General features: G+C 45.5%; 1 protein-coding gene and 1 long non-coding RNA gene across 5 annotated transcripts in view; both read left to right on the top strand.

Annotated features, from left to right (window-relative positions):
• The first annotated feature begins 69 nt into the window (after nt 1-69).
• Nucleotides 70-3301, top strand: LOC119962010. The gene is made up of 3 exons (XR_005459783.1): nt 70-464; nt 2499-2590; nt 3022-3301. It is a non-coding gene; the product is annotated as an uncharacterized LOC119962010 (long non-coding RNA).
• Nucleotides 3302-11844: 8543 nt separating this feature from the next.
• spc25 (SPC25 component of NDC80 kinetochore complex) overlaps nt 11845-22233 on the top strand; it is a 40143-nt gene continuing 29754 nt past the window's right edge. The window contains exons 1-2 of one of the 4 annotated variants that reach the window (XM_038789759.1): nt 11845-12676; nt 20138-20283. In XM_038789759.1, coding sequence (XP_038645687.1) covers nt 20142-20283 — 142 coding nt within the window. In that variant the 5' untranslated portion in view covers nt 11845-12676; nt 20138-20141. Of the gene's footprint in view, nt 12677-13593; nt 13737-17148; nt 17205-20137; nt 20284-22233 lie in introns of those variants that run through there. The other 3 variants (XM_038789758.1, XM_038789757.1, XM_038789756.1) reach the window with 3 other exon arrangements.

Here is a 22233-nt window from a genome sequence, read left to right as displayed (position 1 = left end):
GCCTGGGCCCGAGGCTCGGGTGTGCGGTTCGCCCCCCCCGCCTGGGCCCGAGGCTCGGGTGTGCGGTTCGCCCCCCCCCCCCCTGGGCTCGAGGCTCGGGTGTGCGGTTCGCCCCCCCCGCCTGGGCCCGAGGCTCGGGTGTGCGGTTCCCCCCGCGTGGGCCCGAGGTTCGGGTGTGCGGTTCCCCCCGCCTGGGCCCGGCTCCTCTCGGTGGTTTGCCCGGGGGATTGAGGCTTCTGCGGGCCCGAGAGTTGGTGTGCCCAGACAGGTCCTGGTGACAAAGCCCCCGCCTTGGGGTGAGGCCTCTACCCAAACAGCCCAGCCTCTGGTTTAGTTCTGGAGGTGAGTGGACACCGGGTTTTATTTTTGCGCGGGGGAACTGTATTTGGAGAGCCCCAGGCCGCACTCAACACCGGGCTGGGAAACGATAGGCAACGTGGTTATTCTCAGAAGCTGTGTCCACGGTGAGTAAAAATAGCCTTTAATTAACCTACAGTGAGATACATTTTAGTTTATTATCTCGCATGTGGGTGACATTGGTATTGACCGCATTAAGGTATTAAATCAATTGGGAGGGTTCTGCATTCTCCACGTGGCGAATGTGGCTCCCGACAAACACCATCCAGGGCATTTTCTCCAGGCATCCATTCACACTTCAATCTTTTTGGGGGGGTTTTGAATAAAATGAAAAATTATGGGAGTGTTTTGTGAGTTTTGTCAATGTTTGTATGAGCGTGTGATTTTCCTGTAATGCGCATACAAAGCATTTTCTGCTGAAATTGTACTTGTGGCCACAGCAATTGGTATTCCACAACACTGTTGTTACTCCGTATACCTATTTTGTACTTATTCCAGATTAAAAGTTTATCCACTATGATATTACACCGCCAAATGGATGCTTTTAACTTCACCCACTTGGTGATAAACTGTGTGATCAGATCAATGAAAAGATTTCCAATCTGACCTATTAAATGACAATGTTTAAGCTACCATGGGGTGGAATCTTGGATATGAGGTTAAGAGGGTGCAGGAATGATCTGAACGGTTTTTAAGGCAAGTTTTGGAAATTGAACACGTATTTTTAATAAAAGTGATAGTTTAGTCAATGGAGGAATTGCAAAAGGTGGTGGGCTCTTTGTTATTAGGGTATGTCTAAGTTGTAACTTCATTGCCTTCTGTGGATCCTCATGACGAGTATGCTGCAAAATCTGATCCACTGAACTGCAGTTAATGTTACTGTTGGTGTTTGGGTGAGATTCTGTAGCTGTGCCACATTTGGCCTTCACTAGATGTTTTGAGTTTGCTGCAGATAGCTTTGAAACATGCTGAACCAAATGTGTTGAATTTAGTTTCCCTGAAAGGAGGCATGGAGTTTGTGAGCGTGGTTTAGCTTTCTTATTTTTACTCATCGTGGACACAACTCCTGAGAATAAGCTTTCTTATTGCTGGTTGCCAATGTTAACAGGAACCCTCCAGTCAAAGACTGACTTGTAAAATGTGGCAAGTTTGCATCGTATGTGGAGGGAAGATGAAATGGAAGATACCTACGACTGGCCATGTTTTGCTCAGTATACTGGCTGGTATACATTAATTCCAACAAATTCAGTCTTCATAAGCAGAATTTATTTTTATTTTAATGTTGAAATTCATTGAAGGGGTTGAGCCGATGTAACCATGTTTTGCAATTTGAATGTTAAATATTTACCAAATGTTTTGGTGGGGAGGGAAGTTTATAAAATAAAATTATTTAGAATTTATAGCTACTGATTTTAATGCAGTATTGTAAATGTTTTAATCCTGTAAAACTTAGTTCTTTAAATTAGCTGTCAGCAATTCTGCTTCAATTATTTTCTACCAGCCCTCAGCCAAACATAATCTGTATTTTCAACAATTATCTCTTCCTAATTTTAGTGTACAAATTTTTCAACATTCCTGTTCATGAAGTCCCATTACCGCTTCATTCCAAGCAACTTCTGCCATCCTCTACAGATGTGTCCTCGCATATACTCTCGTCTTTCTCATGTTTAGCTGTCTTTTCTTCCCCGACTTTGAACCACACCTACCCCTGCACTTTGGAATTCTCTGTAAATCTTACTCTGCTACTTCTGTTCAACCTACCTCTTAAATCTATTTGGTTGCATTCCATACCTTCCACTTCCTGCATTTATATCCTCAGTCACTAACTACAGTCCTGGAGATATTTGTTACATGAAAGGGTCGACATGTATGTTTGAAAACAGTGAACACATGTATGAATGGGAATATTATCGACTGGGAATAATCTTTAAACTTCCTTAAACAACTCTTTCTTTTCCTCTTTAAGTTGCTCCTTAAAACCCCTTTTTGATCATTTTATTTTGTTCAATTGCCATTTTTCCTGATGTAGCCTTGATGTCAAATTTGTTTGAAGCTCTTGCGAAACACCAGGGATTGCTTTACTACATTAAAGATGCTATATAAATGCTTCTTGTAATAATTGTAGTAATTTGTTTTTTCAGGCATTTACATTTTTTTAGTATCTGAAGTCGCATTTTGAAAATTGGTGCCTGGCTCTACTGAGAAGGCCTTCCCTCTTGTGATATAAGCTCTGGTAAGACATTTTCTTGTGTAACAATTGTAATTTTGAATAATACAATTCTTTAAGTTAGGAAACAGTTGAACCTAACACCGTTTGCTGAGTCATATAATGGAATTGAGCATTTTTTTGTAAACTATGCAATTATGCTGGCCTACTTAGCTACGGTTATTCTGGCATGTGTGGACTATTATAGTTACTAATTCTAAGAATTTGATCCATAATGTTTTTAAGGGACTTTGAGACTTAGCTTTGTTAAAGATCCTCCCACAAAGGCATGCTTGCATTGTTTTGCTTGCAAGCTTGTAAGAAATGGAGGAATATTAAGTGAATAGCTGCTTTTACAATGGACTATATTTTGGTAAATAGTTCATCCAAGTGCATATTCATACATTTTATTAATACTCAAATAGTTAGCTTAAGATGAATGTTCTCCTATTTTCCAGATGTAAAGCGACTTGATCCCTGAAAGGTCGACAGCTTATTTTGGTATTCGTGCAGGAGAACAATGTTTGGAGAATACAGGCTTCAGCGTTGTAACTTCTCGAGCATTAAACTTGCTATTTTGAAGAAATTTAGTATTGTGAATTGCAATGAAATCGCATTCTGGAAAAATAAGATTTTTTTTAAAGCTAGATTGTGATACCAGCTAAAATAATGCTCTTTCCTATCAGTTATGTTAATCTCTGGTGTCTACTGTCCAAAATAAAATATTTATTGCAAATATTTTTCTTGGTGTGAAAATTACTCACTGATTCTAAATTATTTGTATGCATTTCAGAAAAATATTTCCTGGAAGTATACAAATGAACATTTTATATTTTTTTAAAAATCAATGCAAAGTATTTGAAGGAACATTAAGACATTTGATAAGCTCCAGACAAGTTGAAGAAAAGTAACAGCATGGATCTGAAATCGGCTGGGTGACCGGAAATAGCAGTGGTGAATGGTTGTTTTGGACTGAAAAAATGTATATAGTGTGGTTTGTCTGGTTGGTACCAGGACAACTACTTTTCTTGATACACTTAAATGACCTAGACATGGGCGTACAGGGCACAAGTATTGTAAACTGAGCAGAATAGTGATTCACTTTTAGGATATGGGTGGACATGTGACAGATTAATTTAATGTGGAGTGGTGAAATTATACATTTCAGTGCCAGGAATGAGGAGAGAGTATATGCTAACGGCTACAATTCTAAAGGGGTGTAGAAACAGTGGGACCTAATGTTATATGCTCTTCTACAGCCAATAAAATGAACAAATTACCAGCCCCCTAAAGAGGACCCAATTAAGTGCACAAATTATAAGGAGGTAGAAGTGCAGTTTAAGTGGTTAGGGCATATGAGAACTTGGGCTTTGTGCATAAGAGTACAAAAGCAGGAAGTTACAATGGGACTTTATAAAACTGAACCATTGCATATAATGCTGTGGGAGACTGAAGGTTTTAGAGCATGCAGGAATAGTTCAGTGATGAGAAAAGTTGGGGGAAATTTGATAGCAACATAGAACAGTACAGCACAGCTGTACAGTTCTGTGCTGTACTGTTCTATGTTCTAGAACAGGCCCTTCGGCCCTCCATGTTGTGCCGAGCAATGATCACCCTACTCAAACCCACGTATCCACCCTATACCCGTAACCCAACAACCCCCCCTTAACCTTACTTTTTAGGACACTACGGGCAATTTAGCATGGCCAATCCACCTAACCTGCACATCTTTGGACTGTGGGAGGAAACCGGAGCACCCGGAGGAAACCCACGCACACACTGGGAGGATGTGCAGACTTAATCGTGAGGAGCCGTGTTGGGAAGAAATGCTTAATTTGACAGAAGGCACAAATCAGGATGACAATTTACGGAGATGCCAAACATCAACATTTAAAAACTTCTAATATATTGAGTGGTTAGGATCTGGAAAACATTGAGAAGGCGGCGGAAGCCAAGGCAACTCTCACTTTCAAAAGCCACTGGATGTAACCCCGAAGACGGGGAAAAATTGCTGAACTATGGGAAAGTGGGATTAGCTGAGTTGCTGCTGTAGAGAGTCACATGGACAATGGCCTCATAAGCTGTAACCATTATAGTCATAGATATTTACAGCATGGAAACAGGCCCTTTCGCCCAGCTTGTCCATGCCGGCCAGTTTCAATCACTAAGCTTGTCCCAGTTGCCCACATTTGGCCCATATCCCTCTTCCCACCCTGATCATGTAACTCTTACAATTTTTTCCTTTAAAAAAAGTTATCTGCCTTTACCTCCTGGCAGCTCGTTCCAGATGCTCACCACCCTCTGAAAAGATTTCCCCTCTGATCTCTTGTATCTCTCCCCTTAAACCTATACCCACTAGTTCCAGAGTCCTCTACCTTTGGGAAAAGATGTTGACTAGGAGTGTACAGGCAGGCAGGAAGGTGGTTTAAAGTGTGTACTTCAACGCCAGGAGCATCCAGAATAAGGTGGGTGAACTTGCAGCATGGGTTGGTACCTGGGACTTCGATGTTGTGGCCATTTCGGAGACATGGCTAGAGCAGGGACAGGAATGGTTGTTCCGGGGATTAGATATTTCAGTAAGTTCAGGGAAGGTGGTAAACGAGGGGGTGGGGTGGCATTGTTAGTCCAGGACAGTATTACGGTGGCAGAAAGGATGTTTGATGAGGACTCGTCTACTGAGGTAGTATGGGCTGAGGTTCTAAACAGGAAAGGAGAGGTCACCCTGTTGGGAGTTTTCAATAGGCCTCCGAAAAGTTCCAGAGATGTAGAGGAAAGGATTGCAAAGATGATTCTGAATAGGAGCGAAAGTATCAGGGTAGTTGTTATGGGGGACTTTAACTTTCCAAATATTGACTGGAAACTCAATAGTTCGAGTACTTTTAGATGGGTCCGTTTTTGTCCAATGTGTGCAGGAGGGTTTCCTGACACAGTATGTAGATAGGCCAACAAGAGGCGAGGCCACATTGGATTTGGTACTGGGTAATAGAACATAGAACAGGACAGCACAGAACAGGCCCTTCGGCCCTCGATGTTGTGCCGAACAATGATCACCCTACTTAAACCCACGTAACCCGTATACCCATAACCCAACAATCCCCCCATTAACCTTACACTACGGGCAATTTAGCATAGCCAATCCACCTAACCCGCACATCTTTGGACTGTGGGAGGAAACCGGAGCACCCGGAGGAAACCCACGCACACGGGGAGGACGTGCAGACTCCACACAGACAGTGACCCAGCCGGGAATCGAACCTGGGACCCTGGAGCTGTGAAGCATTGATGCTAACCACCATGCTACCGTGAGGCCCCTTCAATAGGCCAATAATGAACCAGGACAGGTGCTAGATTTGGAGGTAGGTGAGCACTTTGGTGATAGTGACCACAATTTAGTTACGTTTACTTGAGCGGTGAAAAGAGATCGGTATATACCGCAGGGCAAGAGTTATAGCTGGGGGAATGGCTTAGGATGCATAGGATGGGGAAGGAAACTGCAGGGGATGGGCACAATTGAAATGTGGAGCTCGTTCAAAGGAACAGCTACTGCGTGTCCTTGATAAGTATGTACCTGGCAGGGAGGAAGTGGTTGAGCGAGGGAACCATGGTTTACTAAAGTAGTTGAATCACTTGGAAGAAGGAGGCTTGTGTAAAGATGAGACGTGAAGGTTCAGTTAGGGCACTTGAGAGTTACAAGTTAGCTAGGAAGGACCTACAGAGAGCTAAGAAGAGCCAGGAGGGGACATGCGAAGTCTTTGGCAGGTAGGATCCAGCATAGGGCAGTAGAGCGGAGCTACTGATTGGCTGTTCCGGGGAAATTTGCATACGTGCTGTGCGGTCAGCGTAATTTGAAGGTGGTTTGTGGAGGGGCTGTTAGGTGACAGTTAAACCCGAAACACTTCCTCAGTGTTTCCCACCCCCTCTAACCCAAACAAAAACAACCGTGGTCGTTGGGAAGCGGGAGCAGCCTCGGGAGTTTCAGCGGGAGCAGGGGCCTGTCAGCAAGGTGAGTGAGTGCCTTTAAATTTGCTCACCTTTCAGCAGGAGCAGCCTCCGGATTTTCGGCGGGAGCAGGGGCCGGTCGGGAAGGTGAGTACCTGTATACAAGTCGGGCAGTTGCTAAACCCGAGACATTACACTTGGCAGTGTCCCCCACCCTTCCTCCACCTCTAACCTAAGGGGTTGAAGGAATATCAGGTAAGCTCTTCCTTTTTCTTGTTATTTATCTAGAGGGGAAGGCAGTACAATGCTCCTGCAGAATGTTTGAGGTAAGGGACGCCGTCAGTGTCCCTGCTGATTTCATTGTGGGAAGTGCACCCAACTCCAGCTCCTCAAAAACCGTGTTAGGGAACTGGAGCTGGATGAACTTCGGATCATTCGAGAGGCAGAGGTGGTCATAGATAGAAGCTTCAGGGAGGTAGTTACGCCAAAGAATAAAGATAGATGGGTGACGGTGAGAGGGGCTGGGGGGAAGCAGTCAGTTCAGGGACACCCTGTGGTCGTTCCCCTTGGTAACAGGTATACCGCTTTGGATACTGTTGGGGACGACTTACCAGGGGTCAGCCATGGGGTACAGGTCTCTGGCACAGAGTCTGTCCCTGTTGCTCAGAAGGGAAGGGGGGAGAGGGGAAGAACATTAGTCATTGGAGACTCCTTAGGGGGATAGATAGGAGATTCTGTGGGAACGAGAGAGACTCGCGGTTGGTGTGTTGCCTCCCAGGTGTCAGGGTCTGCGATGTCTCGGATCGTGTTTTTGGGATCCTTAAGGGGGAGGGGGAGCAGCCCCAAGTCGTGGTCCACATAGGTACCAACGACATAAGTAGGAAAGGGGATAGGGATGTAAGGCAGGAATTCGGGGAGCTAGGGTGGAAACTTAGATCCAGGACAAACAGTTATTATCTCTGGGTTGTTACCCGTGCCACGTGCTAGCGAGTCGAGGAATAGGGAGAGAGAGAGCAGTTGAACACGTGGCTGCAGGGATGGTGCAGGAGGGAGGGTTTCAGATTCCTGGACAATTGGGGCTCATTCTGGGATAGGTGGGACATCTACAAACGGGATGGTCTACACCTGGACCAGAGGGGTACTAATATCCTTGGGGGTGGGGGGGAGATTTGCTAATGCTCTTCGGGAGGTTTTAAACTAGTTCAGCAGCTGATTGGGAACCTGAATTGTAGCTCCAGTACACAAGAAGCTGAGAGTAGTGAGGTCATGAGTAATGTTTCAAAGTTGCAGGAGTGTACAGGCAGGAAGGAAGGTGGTTTAAAGTGCGTCTACTTCAATGCCAGGAGCATCCGGAATAAGGTGGATGAGCTTGCAGCATGGGTTAGTACCTGGGACTTCGATGTGGCCATTTCGGACACATGGATAGAGCAGGGCGAGGAATGGTTGTTGCAGGTGCCGGGGTTTAGATATTTCAGTAAGCTCAGGGAAGGTGGTAAGAGAGGGGGAGGTGTGGCATTGTTAGTCAAGGACAGTATTATGGTGGCTGAGAGGACATTTGATGAGGACTCGAATACTGAGGTAGTATGGGCTGAGTTAAGAAACAGGAAAGAAGAGGTCACCCTGTTAGGGCTTTTCTCTAGGCCTCCGAAAAGTTCCAGAGATGTAGAGGAAAGGATTGAAAAGATGATTCTGGATAGGAGCGAAAGTAACAGGGTAGTTGTTATGGGGGACTTTAACTTTCCAAATATTGACTGGAAACACTATAGTTCGAGTACTTTAGATGGGTCCGTTTTTGTCCAATGTGTGCAGGAGGGTTTCCTGATGCAGTATGTAGATCGGCCAACGAGAGGCAAGGCTGTATTGGATTTGGTTTTGGGTAATGAACCAGGACAGGTGCCAAATTTGGAGGTAGGTGAGCACTTTGGTGATAGTGACCACAATTCGATTAGGTTTACTTTGTGATGGAAAGGGATAGGTATACACCACAGGGCAAGAGTTATAGCTGGGGGAAAGGCAATTACGATGCGATGAGGCAAGACTTAAGATGCATTGGCTGGAGAGGAAAACTGCAGGGGATGGGCACAATGGAAATGTGGAGCATGTTCAAGGAACAGCTACTGCGTGTCCTTGATAAGTATGTACTTGTTAGGCAGGGAGGAAGTGGTCGAGCGAGGGAACCATGGCAGGTAGGATCAAGGATAGCCCTAAAGCTTACTATAGATATGTCAGGAATAAAAGAATTACTAAGTAGGGCCAGTCAAGGACAGTAGTGGGAAGTTGTGCGTGGAGTCCGAGGAGATAGGAGAGGTGCTAAATGAGTATTTTTCGTCTATTCACGCAGGAAAAAGACAAAGTTGTCGAGAATACCGAGATACAGGCTACTAAACTAGAAGGGCTTAAGGAGGAGGTGTTAGTGATTCTGGAAAGTGAAAATAGATAAGTCCCCTCGGCCGGATGGGATTTATCCTAGGATTCTCTGGGAAGCTAGTGAGGAGATTGCTGAGCCTTTGTCTTTAATCTTTAAGTCATCTTTGTCTACATGAATAGTGCCAGAAGACTGGAGGATAGCAAATGTTGTTCCCTTGTTCAAGAAGGGGAGTAGAAATAACCCTGGTAACTATAGACCAGTGAGCCTGACTTCTGTTGTGGGCAAAGTCTGGGAAAGGTTTATAAGAGATAGGATTTATAATCATCTAGAAAGGAATAATTTGATTAGGGATAGTCAACACGGTTTTGTGAAGGGTTGGTCGTGCCTCACAAACCTTATTGAGTTCTTTGAGTAGATGACCAAACAGGTGGACGAGGGTAAAGCAGTTGATGTGGTGTATATGGATTCCGTTTGATAAGGTTCCCCACGGTAGGCTAAGGCAGAAAATATGGAGGCATGGGATTCAGGGTGATTTAGCAGTTTGGATCAGAAATTGGCTCACTGTAAGAAGACAGAGGGTGGTGGTTGATGGGAAATGTTCAGCCTGGAGTTCAGTTACTAGTGGTGTACCACAAGGATCTGTTTTGGGGCCACTGATGTGTCATTTTTATAAATGACCTGGAGGAGGGTGTAGAAGGACGGGTGAGTAAATGTGCAGATGACATTAAAGTCGGTGGAGTTGTGGACAGTGCAGAAGGATGTTGCAGGTAACAGAGGGACATAGATAATCTGCAGAGCTGGGCTGAGAGGTGGCAAATGGAGTTTAATGCAGAAAAGTGTGAGGTGGTTCATTTTGGAAGGAGTAACAGGAAGACAGAGTACTGGGCTAATGGTAAGGTTCTTGGTAGTGTGGATGAGCAGGGAGATCTCGGTATCCATGTGCATAGATCCCTGAAAGTTGCCACCCAGGTTGATGGGGTTGTTAAGAAGGCGTATTGTGTGTTAGCTTTTATTGGCAGAGAGATTGAGTTTCGGAGCCATGAGGTCATGCTACAGCTGTACAAAACTCTGGTGCTGCCGCATTTGGTGTATTGCGTGCAGTTCTGGTCGCCGCATTATAGGAAGGATGTGGAAGCATTGGAAAGGGTACAGAGGAGATTTACCAGGATGTTGCCTGGTATGGAGGGAAGATCTTGTGAGGAAAGGCTGAGGGACTTGAGGCTGTTTTCGTTAGAGAGAAGAGGTTAAGAGGTGACTTAATTGAGGCATACAAGATGATCAGAGGATTAGATATGGTGGACAGTGAGAGCCTTTTTCCTCGGATGGTGATGGCCAACACGAGGGGACATAGCTTTAAATTGAGGGGATTTAGATATAGGACAGATGTCAGAGGTAGGTTCTTTACTCAGAGTAGTTCGGGCGTGGAATGCCCTGCCTGCAACAGTAGTGGACTTGCCAACATTAAGAGCATTTAAATGGTCATTGGATAAACATGGATGATAAGGGAATAGTGTAGATGGGCTTTAGAGTGGTTTCACAGGTCGGCGCAACATTGAGGGCCAAAGGGCCTGCACTGCGCTGTACATAGAACATCGAAGATACAGGGCAGAAGGAGGCCATTCGGCCCATTGTGTCTGCACCGATCCACTTAAGCCCTCACTTCCACCCTATCCCTGTAACCCAATAACCCCTCCTAACCTTTTTGGTCACTGAGGGCAATTTTTGCATGGCCAATGCACCTAACCTGCACGTCTTTGGACTGTGGAAGGAAACCCATGCAGACCAGGGGAGAACGTTCTATGTTCTACCTTATCTATGCTCATTAAAAAAATTCAAGGATAGGCTGGTACGCCTGATGGTGGCGATGTTTGAGGATGCAATTGGGAAGGGGGTGTTAGCACAAACATTGGGGCAGGCATCGATTTCCCTGTTGCTTTAGAAAGATAAGGATCTGACGGACGTGGATCATATAGGCCCATATCACTTTTGAATATGGCAAAGGTACTGACAGGTAGGTGTGCTCCCCGTTGGTGATAAGCGAGGATCAGACGGGGTTTGTGAGACGGAGGTAGATATTTTCGAACATTAGGAGGGTATTGAACGTGGTTATGGCACTGACGGAGGCGAGGGAAACAGGTGGTTGTGGCAGTGGATGCCGAGAAAGCATTTAACCGGGTAAAATGGGGGTACTTGATGGCAGTTCTGGAGTGGTTTGAGATTGGACCATGATTTATGGACTGGATAAAGCTACTGTAAAAGGAACCAAGGGCGAGTGTCCATCCAACATCAGCTCGGGATAATTTTCTCTCCAATGTGGGACTAGGCAGGGATGTCCTATGTCCCCCCTGTTGTTGGCACTCGCAATTGAACTGTTGGCCATCGCGTTAAGAAGTTTGGAGTTCTGGAAAGGGATAGTGTGGATATATGCGGATGATTTGCTGTTATACGTGTTGGAACCGAGTGTGTCAATGGGGGAAATATTGGAGGTGCTTCGGGTGTTGATGTCTTTTTACGGGGTACAAATTAAATCCAGACAAGAGTGGGTACTTTGTGAAAGCTGATCTGGCAAGGTGGGAGGGTCTCTGTCGCTGGTGGGTCGGGCACAGGCGATGAAGATGAACATATTGCCGTGATTTTTGTATATTTTCCAATGCTTGCCCTGATTTGATCTACCAAAATGTATCACTTCGCATTTATCAAATATGTTATCCAAATATGAATAAACATTAAAGGAATGGGGGAAAACATGAAGCTGCCTCACTGCCAGGAGAAAAGGGACTTGTAACTTTAATGCTGTCCAGTGGTTAAAACACTTGCTTCCAATTTAAGCTAATGATCAATATTTTGAACATGATTACTTGTTAGGAGTGGCATTGATATGGTGGCTATTGCTTATTTAGAAACCACTTGTTGCCATTTGGTAAATGAGTACTCCATTTTCTTCCAAAAATATATTTTATTCTGAAAATTTCTAAAAGTACAGTGCATAGTTCAAAATTGACATTTACATAAAGTCCAAAACTGATCAGTTTCAGTACAATGTGGCTCTCCGGTGCCTCATTACACATAACTAGGTTATATTTACATAGAACAGTACAAACCTTTCAGCCCACAATGTGTGCCGACCATTTATCCTAATCTAAGATCAACCTAACCTACACCCCTTCAATTTACTGCTGTGCATGTGCCGAAGAGTCGCTTAAATGTCCCTACTGACTGATTCCACCACCTCTGCTGACTGCATTCCACACACCCACCACTCTGTGTAAAGAACCTACTTCTGACATCACTTCACATTTATCAAGGTTGAACTCCGTCTGCCACTTCTCAGCCCAGCTCTGCATCCTGTCAATGTCCTGTTGTAATCTGCAACTTCCCCCTGTCAATGTCTCTTTGCAGTGGACAACAACGCTCCTCACTATCCACAACTCCACTAATCTTCATATTGTATTCTTCGATTCACCCAGAGGCAAAAATGTCCAGTGCCACAATTACTTTTACAGCCATTGGGTGGCCACTCACACGGCTATCTCACTAGTAAATATGTAACAAAGGGGTGTGACAGTTTCTTTTGATGCACAAAATCTTTGGAGGCAGTGTCTGCAGGCAAGACATCCTGACTAGGTACACCCAGTTGGCAGGCCTTCACCTACCCATGCCACCCCTTCCTCAGCTGCAGCACGTTGTCCATCTTCCTGCAGCCCCTGGCCTCCACCTTCTCTTCACTGGAATGATGTCTCAACAGAATGGACAAATCCTACATCAGACACAGGTTCACAGTGCAAGTGGTGCAGTGTTCAATGTTGGTGAGAACCTCTCCATTCTGCCCCTGTCTTTGAGGAGTTTCTCCGGTGCAGATCTGTTACCTTATCTGTCTTTTCGAGTGTTGCTGCCGCGACTCAACAGTGGGCGCATGTGATGTCTTATTCCAGTCAAGTGGCTGCTGAACAAGTTCCATTGTTCAGTAATGGTTTTAAAAAGCGTGGCGCCTACTTCCAGCTGGAAGATGGGGCTCGGTGTGGTGACGCCAGACACTGAGTGCCGTCAACTCGGCTACGCCCACTCCCGGCTCACTGCCCCGCCCACTCCCGGCTCACTGCCTCGCCCCTTTCCGCTCATTGCCCTGCCCACTCCCGGCTCACTGCCCCGTGCTCTCCCGGCACCCAGCCCCTCCTCTCCCTGCTCAGTGCTTCTTTCCGCTCACTGCCCTGTTCACTGCCCCGCCCCTTTTCGCTCACTGCCCCGCCCCTTTTCGCTCACTGCCCCGTGCCGTCCCAGCACCCAGCCCCTACTCTCTCTGCTCAGTGCTTCTTTCCGCTCACTGCCCCGCCCCTTTCCGCTCACTGCCCCGCCCCTTTCCGCTCACTGCCCGGCCCCTTTCCGCTCACTGCCCGCCCCGCCCTGTTCACTGCCCCGCCCCTTTTCGCTCCCTCCCGGCTCACCAGCCCTTCCCTCTCGGCCCAGCCACGCCCCCTCCCCGCCCCCTATTTACAGTGCGTTCCTCCCATTACACTTTGATCTTTGCCGGATGTTACTTTCCAGCATCCGCAGTAATTTGCTTTTCTCCAGTTACTTTCTGGGTCCTGGGTTGTACCACCGCGAAATTTTGCGGCTTGCAGAAACATTGTGCAAACCTGAAAGGGTTTAACGCCCAATTGATTAAAGATTAATTAGAATTCCACATTATGGCTTGTATTTTGTTTGACTGGGAGTAAGACAGGACCGCATTGAGCGCCCCCCCCCCCCCCCCCGACAACTTTCACAGACTTGGTACATTCCACTTGAGGCGCCACGGTTGAAATTTGAAAGGGGAAGAGAGCGCGAGACGGGGAATCGCCGAGGAGCGGGTGAGCGCGAGCCGGTCCTGTGAGTTGTTGCATTGTCCCACTGCCTGGCAGCGCTGCACAGCTCAGAGCTCATCGCCTGGCTGTGCGATCGCTTAGCTCTATTACTGATGGCGGGAAGAAGAGGGTGGAGCGGGGAGGTAGCAACTGCAACCTCGGAAGCTGTGGCAAAACCTACCCTTATTCTTGACCAAGTATTTTTTTCCGATTCATTCTTTAGCAGGATGTGGACGATATTGGCCAGGCCAGAAATTATTGCCCACCCCTAATTGCCCTCCAGAAGGTGGTGGCGAGCTGCTCCAGTCCCTCGGGTGTAGGTAGACCCACCGTGCCTTTAGGGAGAGAGCTCCCGGATTTTAACCCAGTGACGGTGAAGGAACATTAAAAAATCGAGTAAGATGTCTTACAATACCAGGTTAATGTCCAACAGGTTTGTTTGGAATCACTAGCTTTTGGAGTGCAGCTCCTTCCTCAGGTCAGTTCCATTCACCGAGGAAGCAGCAGTGCTCCGAAAGCTAGTGATTCCAAACCAACCTATTGGACTTTAATCTGGTGTTGTAAGACTTCTTACTGTTCCCACCCCAGTCCAACGGCGGCATCTCCACATCATAGAAAATCAAAGCAGGAGGAGGCCATTCGTCCTTTAAGCCTGCTCGTTATTCATTATGATCATGGCTGATCAAGTTCAACACCCCGATCATGTCTTGCCCCCATATCCCATTAGCCTCAAGAGCTATATCTAATTCCTTGTTGAAATTACACTGTTTTGGCCTCAACAACTTTCTGTGGCAGTGGACTCCATAGACTCACCACTCTGGGTGAAGAAATTTCTCCTCGCCTCAGTCCTAAAAGGTTTACCCTTTATCCTCAAGCTATGACCCCTAGTTTTGGACTTCACATGATGTGGAACAGAGAATCCCTACAGTGCAGAAAGAGGTCATTTGGCCCATTGGATCTGCACTGATCCATGTCCCACGCTATCCCTGAAACTCCATAACCTAACCTTCACATCCCTGGACACTTGAGGGGCAATTTTAAAATTCTCCTACCCTGTACACTTTGGACTGTAGGAGGAAACCGGAGCACCTGGAGGAAACCCACGCAGACAAGGGAAAGTGTACAAACTCCACACCAATAGTGACCTAAGGCTGGTGTTGAACCCTGATCTGTGGTGCTGTGAGGCAACAGTGATAACCACTGTGCTACCATGCCACCCCTTTCTGAATACCCTCTCTAAACCTGTTAGAATTTTGTAAGTTTCTATGAGATCCCCTCTCACCCTTCTAAACTCCAATGTGTATACTGCGAACTAACTTAGTCTCTCCTCATACGTCAGTCCCGCCAACCCAGGAATCAGCCTGGTAAACCTTCACTGCACTCTCCATAGCAAGAATATCTTTCCTCCGATAAGGACTTCAAAACTGCACACAATACCAGGTGTGGCCTCACCAAAGCCCTATACAGTAAAACATCTCTATTCCTATACTCAAATCTTCTCGCTATGAAGGTCAACATACCATTTGTCTTCTTTACTGCCTGCTGTACCTGCGCGCTTACTTTCGATTGATGCATGAGGACACCCAAGGTCTCACTGAGTATCCACCTCTCAATTTACACCCATTCAAATAATAATCTGCCTTCCTATTTTTGCTACCGAACAGATAACCTCACATTTATCCACATTATACTGCATCTGTCATGCATATGCCCACTCACTAGCCTGTCCAAATCCTGCTGAAGCATCTCTGCATCCTACTCACAGTTCCCCTCCCACCCAATTTAGTATCATCTGCAAATTTGGAAAATAACACCTTGAGTTCCCTCGCCCAAATCATTAATATATAATGTGAGCAGTTGGGGTCATAGCATATATCTCTGTGGTACCCCACTAATCGCTGCCTGCCAATCAGAAAAATACCCATTTATTCCAACTTTTTGCTTCCTGTTTGCTAACCAGCTTTGTATCCATTTAAAGCCACTATCCATAATCCCATGTGCTTTAATTCTACATATTAATCTCCTACGTGAGACCTTGTCAAAAGCCTTCTGAAAGTAGTCTAACTAAACCACATCCACCGATTTTCCCAGGTCAACTCTACTAGTTACATCTTCAAAGGATTCTAGTACAAAGAACAATACAACACAGGAACAGATCCTTCAGCCCTCCCAAGCCTGTACCAGTCAGGATACCACCCATGGCCAAAACCCTCAGCACTTCCTACTGCCTTATCCCTCCATACCCATCCTATCCATGTCTTTGTCGAGATATCTTTTGAACACCGTTAATGTATCTGCTTCCACAACCTCCCGTGGCAACGTGTTCCAGGCACTCACCGCCCTCAGTGTAAAAAAAACCTGCCTCGCACATCTCCTTTAAACTTTGCCCCAAGGACCTTAAATCTATGCCCCCGAGTGACTGACCCTCCACCTGGTAAAGAGTGCCTGCCCATACTCTCTATCCATGCCCATCACAATCTTGTAGATCTCTTATCAGGTCACCCCTTACCCTCCGTTGTTCTAATGAAAACAGCCCAAGTCTGTTCAGCCTGTCTGCATAGCTAACACCCTCCAGACGAGGCAACATCCTGGTAAATCCTCTGCACCCTCTCCAAAGGCTCTACACCCTTCTGGTAGTGTGGCGACCAGAATTGTGCGCAATAGTAGATTTGTCAAACATGATTTTCCTTTTGTAAATCCATGCTGACTTTGATTGCACTACTGCTTTCCAAATGCTGTGCTATGAAATCCACAATCACCAGGCAGGAATATTCCCTTCCAGTCAGGAAACAGTCAAAGGCATTTAGCCTCTGATCTTGGTGTACAAATTCTCCAAGGTGGCCTTCAGAACTCGTGACAACGCAGAATCACTGAGCAGAAACTGATAGCCAAGTTTTGCATGCATGAGTGCGGCCTCAACCGGGACATTGGATTCATGTACTACATTCACCCCCCCCCCCCCCCCCCCCATCTGGCCTGGACTTGCAAAATCCTACCAACTGTCCTGGCTTGAGACAATTCACACCTCTTTAGCCTGTGATTATCCCTCTCTCCAGTCGCACCGTCAGGACATGTAAAGACATAATTACCTGCAAAGACTCGCATTCAAAGTATCATCTTGCATCATTGACTTTGCCTATATATGTGTTTGTAGAACCCATCTCTTCACTCAACTGATGAAGGAGCTGTGCTCTGAAAGCTAGTAATTCCAAACAAATTTGTTGGACTTTAACCTGGTGTTGTAAGACTTCTTACTGTGTTCACCCCAGTCCAACGCCGGCATCTCCACATCATAAATTGCAAGCTCAGAGGGAAGGCAAATGGAATGCTGGCCTTTATTTCAAAGGGAATGGACTATCTGAATGGAGAAGTCTTGCTAAAACTATTTAGGGCACTGGTTAGACCACGCCTGGAATACTGTGAACAGTTTTGGTTCCCTTATTTAAGGAAAGATGTACGGCAGTCTAGAGAAGATTCAATTGGTTGATCCTGAGTATGGACGGATTTTCTTTTTTTAAAAATATTTTTATTAAGGCATTTATATATACAGTAAACACAATCAAAGCAAGAACAAACAGGAAATCTCATAACAAATAAATAACACTCGCCCGCCCCTCCCCTCCGCTGACATCTTAACCGTTCTTGAAGAAGTCAATAAACGGCTTGCATCTCCGGGCAACCCATCCACTGACCCCCTCAAAGTGAACTTAATTTATTCCAGCCTAAGGAACTCCGCCAGGTCGCTCACCCACACCCCTGGCTTCAGCGGCTCCAAGTCTCTCTACTCCAACAAAATCCGCCTCCAGGCTACTAGGGAGACATAGGCCAAGGCGTTGGCCTATCTCGCCCGTGGACTCCCGGGTCTTCCGACACTCTAGATAATCGGCACTTCTGGACTCGGAGGTCACCTTTACTCTGTACCTCAGCGAATCCCTGCCAGTACCCCTTCAGCTTCGGACATTCCAAAAACATGTGAACATGGATCGCAGGCCTCCCTGGCACCATTCACATCTGTCCTCCACCTCCTCAAAGAACCTGATCATCCTGGCCACCGTCAAATGGACCCTATGCACTACTCTGAATTGAATAAGGCTAAGCCTAGCACACAAGGAAGATGCGTTCACCCTCCTCAAAGCCTCCTCCCACAACCCTCCATTTCCCCTCCTAGCTCCTTCTCCCAATTCAGATTAACGTCCCCTATCGAGGCTCATTAACTCCTTGTAAATCTCGGATACCTCGGGGCTGGTTTAGCTCACCAGGCTAAATCGCTGGCTTTTAAAGCAGACCAAGCAGGCCAGCAGCACGGTTCGATTCCCGTACCAGCCTCCCCGGACAGGCGCCGGAATGTGGCGACTAGGGGCTTTTCACAGTAACTTCATTGAAGCCTACTCGTGACAATAAGCGATTTTCATTTTCATTCATTTTCATTTCATTCTCACCTACTCCTTTCAGTACCACCTTGCCTTGTAGCCCCGGGGTGGCAGGTCGGGCAAGGACAGCACCTGCTTCCTCACATAATTCCGCACGTGTAAGTACCGAAACCCATTATATCTGGCAGCTCATACTCCTCTTCCTATTCCTCTAAACTTGAAAAGCTGCCCCCACAAAAGTATCCTCAAACTGCACCACCTCCTTCCCCATTACACACAACACCCTCACCTTTTATCAGCACTCCCTTCTCCCCTAAACAAAACAGCAATCCCATCTCCCTCTATCATTCTAACCACCTGCTCACCCCCATCATGCTCCCACTAACTAGCCTGCCTAGCTAGCCTGGAAGCCCCTGCCCATGGCGCCAAACATCCTATCCCCCACTGATTTCCTCACCCCCGCTCGCACACTTCCATGGTGCAAACAATAAAATAAGAAAAAGGTGCACTCATCCTCCTCGTTCCTCCAGCATCCCATTACAGAACGCCACACAAAAAAGTCTCAAAGAAGAGGTTCTCCCCTAACCATCACCCAAAAACAACAGAAAGAAGGGCAGAGAGAACCAACCTCTCCTCGCACTTCTTCCAATTCAATGTCCTCCCCACGTCCTGCCAGTTTATTGTCTCTCAAAAACTCTGGTGCCTCCTTTAATGTCCCAAAATAATGCTCACGGCCATTGTAAGTCACCCAGCGCTGGACCGGGTACAGCATCCCGAACGTCACTCCCTTCTTGAAGAGGGCAGCCTTGACTCGGTTGAACCCAGCTCTCCTCTTAGCCAGTTCCACGCTCAGGTCTTGATGTACCAAGAGCTCATTACCTTCCCAGATAAACCTCCTCTTCTGCCTGGCCCACCACAAGATCTTCTCTTTATCATGGACGGATTTTCTTATGGAGTATGTTGGGCTAGTACTCATTGGAGTTTAGAAGAATGAGAGGTGACCTTATTGAGACAAATATGATTCTCAGGAGCCTCGACAGGGCACAGGATGTTTACTCTTTTGGGAGAGACTTGGACCAGAGGGCATAATCGCAGAATAAGGGGTGCCCATTTAAGACAGATGAGAAGGAATTTCTTCTCTGAAGGTAGTGAACCTGGAATTCTTTACCATATAGGCTGGGCCATTAAGTATGTTCAGTGCTGGAGATTTTTAATCAGTAAGGGATCAAGGGTTATGGGGACAAGGTGGGAAAGTTGAGGATTGTCACGTCAGATCAGCCATGATCTCACTGAATGGTGGAGCAAACCCGATGGGCTGAATGGCCTAATTCTGCTCCTACATCTCATGGTCTTCTCACTTGTCCAGGAATGATCCCTCATCTTTTAGTTTGAACATGCACAGTAACCATCATTTGAAATCTCCACTTGCATAAGGGTAGCTCTCTCTCCCTCTCTCTCTCTCTCTTCTCCCCCCCCCCCCCCCCCCCCCCCCTAATTTTTAGCTCTTTGTTGTTGGATCTTTCATGCCTATCCCAGCAAAATATGTCCGGTTTCCATGTGAGTCTTTTGCATAAATGATACAAAGCAAGGAATCACAAAATGTATTTTTTTTCACAGGACTGGTTCACAGTGTTATGGTTAATCTCATACTACTCCAGCTGAACACCTAGAGAAAATCATTTTATGAAATGTACAGTTTTAAGAAAGTGTGTTTCCCCATTTCTGTTCAGTACCATTCATCACCTCACTACAAATGTATGGAATAGCCACCCCTCATTGAACTTTTTCCACCTGTGATATATGTTAATTATCCTTTTTTAATGCTCAGTCACAAATTGTGTTCTGTGTAGCTACACTACTTATCCTTTCCCAGATTAAGACTTTAATGGACTTTCAAAGCATATCAATACCAATGTTATTAATGCCACAGGTTATTGTGATATGGTGAGTGATCTGATAACTAATTCTGCATATCTTAATGTACTGGACACTACCAATTGTTTAATTCCCTTTTGTACTGTTGTGAAGCATTTTAACACTGAATAATTTGCTATAGATCAATGGATATCTTCAAAGAAGATGCACAATGTCAGTTAAATGAAAAGCTAAATGAAACCAGGATCAAATTTTTGAGTTTGTGGGAAAATTATAATCCAGCAGGATTTAAACAGAAGTACAAAGAATCTTTAAAAATCACAAAAGGTACAGTCTATAGTTCGTAATTTTATTTACTATATATGAAAATTAAGCTGAGTAATTACAAATGTTGTGAAGATAACTGATATAAATGTGAATAGTGTTGTATACACTTTAAAAGTAGTGTTTATGTTCCTTACAAATCTGTTTTTTGTGTTTTAAAGAATTTATAGAGTCTGCTGTAGAAAGAAAGGTAGAAAATTTCAAATTCTTATCTGTAATGAAATTCCTAACTTCCCCTCATTCTTTTTCTGATTTTTGTTCCTTAAATTTTCAATGTTAATCTGATCGTAGTCTTTCATAAACTTGAAGATGCTATTGAAGTTGAGCAGGAACTGATGTTACAAACATTTTGATCCAGCCTGAGTCTGTAGGTGAGGGATTTGGGCTGGGAGGGAGGGTGGCAGAGTTATTGGTGAAGGTTATGGCATTTGTGTTGGGAGCTAAAATTGACACCTTTGGCCTTTCCAATATTTAGCTGGAGGACCTCATGAGTTCATCAAAGATTGGATAACGAGTAAGCAGTTTGGTAGCACCACAGCTATTGAGGTGGTGGAGATGTAGAGCTGTATGTTAAAGATGTACATGTGGAAACTGATCCGATCTGTGTATGATACCACTAAGTGGCAACATCTTGATAAGGAAGAACATGGGGGGTGGGGGGAGGGGGGGGGGGGGGGTCAAGGATTGAGATTGTAAATATAATGGTGTGAGAAAAAAAAATTGTTTTATGCATTCTGTGTCTGATGACTCATATTTCTGATTCGATTTTCAATTAACTTGTTTCATAAAAATAAATGTTGTTGGTTCAGCAAATAATTTTAGTGGCCAACATTAACCATTATTGAGATTGGTCACTGTACTTGAGTGCCTTTTGAATATCTTGTAATATGCATAAAAACAATATAATAGTAAATAAGGAGTTACAATGGTTTTCAATCTGCAGTTATCTTGTGTGTATGTGTACTTGCATAGTTTGCTGATTTTAAAGCATCTCCTGCTAAATGTATATTTTAAATGTTCATTTATCTTTAAAAACAAATTGCCAATAAGGGACAATTTAGCATTGCCAATCCATCTACCCTGCACATCTTTGGGTTGAGTCCCACGCAGATAAGAACAAAGAACAAAGAAAAATTACAGCACAGGAACAGGCTCTTCGGCCCTCCCAGCCTGCGCCGATCCAGATCCTTTATCTAAACCTGTCGCCTATTTTCCAAGGATCTACTTCCCTCTGTTCCCCGCCCGTTCATATATCTGTCCAGATGCATCTTAAATGATGCTATCGTGCCCGCCTCTACCACCTCCGCAGGCAAAGCGTTCCAGGCCCCCACCACCCTTTGCGTAAAAAACTTTCCACGCACATCTCCCTTAAACGTTCCCCCTCTCACCTTGAAATTGTGACCCCTTGTAATTGACACCCCCACTCTTGTAAAAAGCTTGTTGCTATCCACCCTGTCCATACCTCATAATTTTGTAGACCTCAATCAGGTCCCCCCTCAACCTCCGTCTTTCCAACTAAAACAATCCTAATCTACTCAACCTTTCTTCATAGCTAGCACCCTCAATACTAGGCAACATCCTGGTGAACCCTCTCTAAAGCATCCACATCCTTCTGGTAATGTGGCGACCAGAACTGCACGCAGTATTCCAAATGTGGCCAACCAAAGTCCTATACAACTGTAACATGACCTGCCAACTCTTGTACTCAATACCCCGTCCGATGAAGGCAAGCATGTTGTATGCCTTCTTGACCACTCTATCGACCTGCGTTGCCACCTTCAGGGTACAATGGACCTGAACTCCCAGATCTCTCTGTACATCAGTTTTCCCCAGGACTCTTCCATTGACCATATAGTCAGCTCTTGAATTAGATTTACCAAAATGCATCACCTCGCATTTGCCTGGATTGAACTCCATCTGCCATTTCTCTGCCCAACTCTCCAATCTATCTAC

The sequence above is a fragment of the Scyliorhinus canicula genome, chromosome 2 (assembly GCF_902713615.1).
Source record: "Scyliorhinus canicula chromosome 2, sScyCan1.1, whole genome shotgun sequence".
Taxonomy (NCBI): Eukaryota; Metazoa; Chordata; class Chondrichthyes; order Carcharhiniformes; family Scyliorhinidae; genus Scyliorhinus; species Scyliorhinus canicula.
The sequence above is the reverse complement of the archived record's forward strand: the minus strand, read 5'-3'. Positions and strand labels throughout refer to the sequence as shown.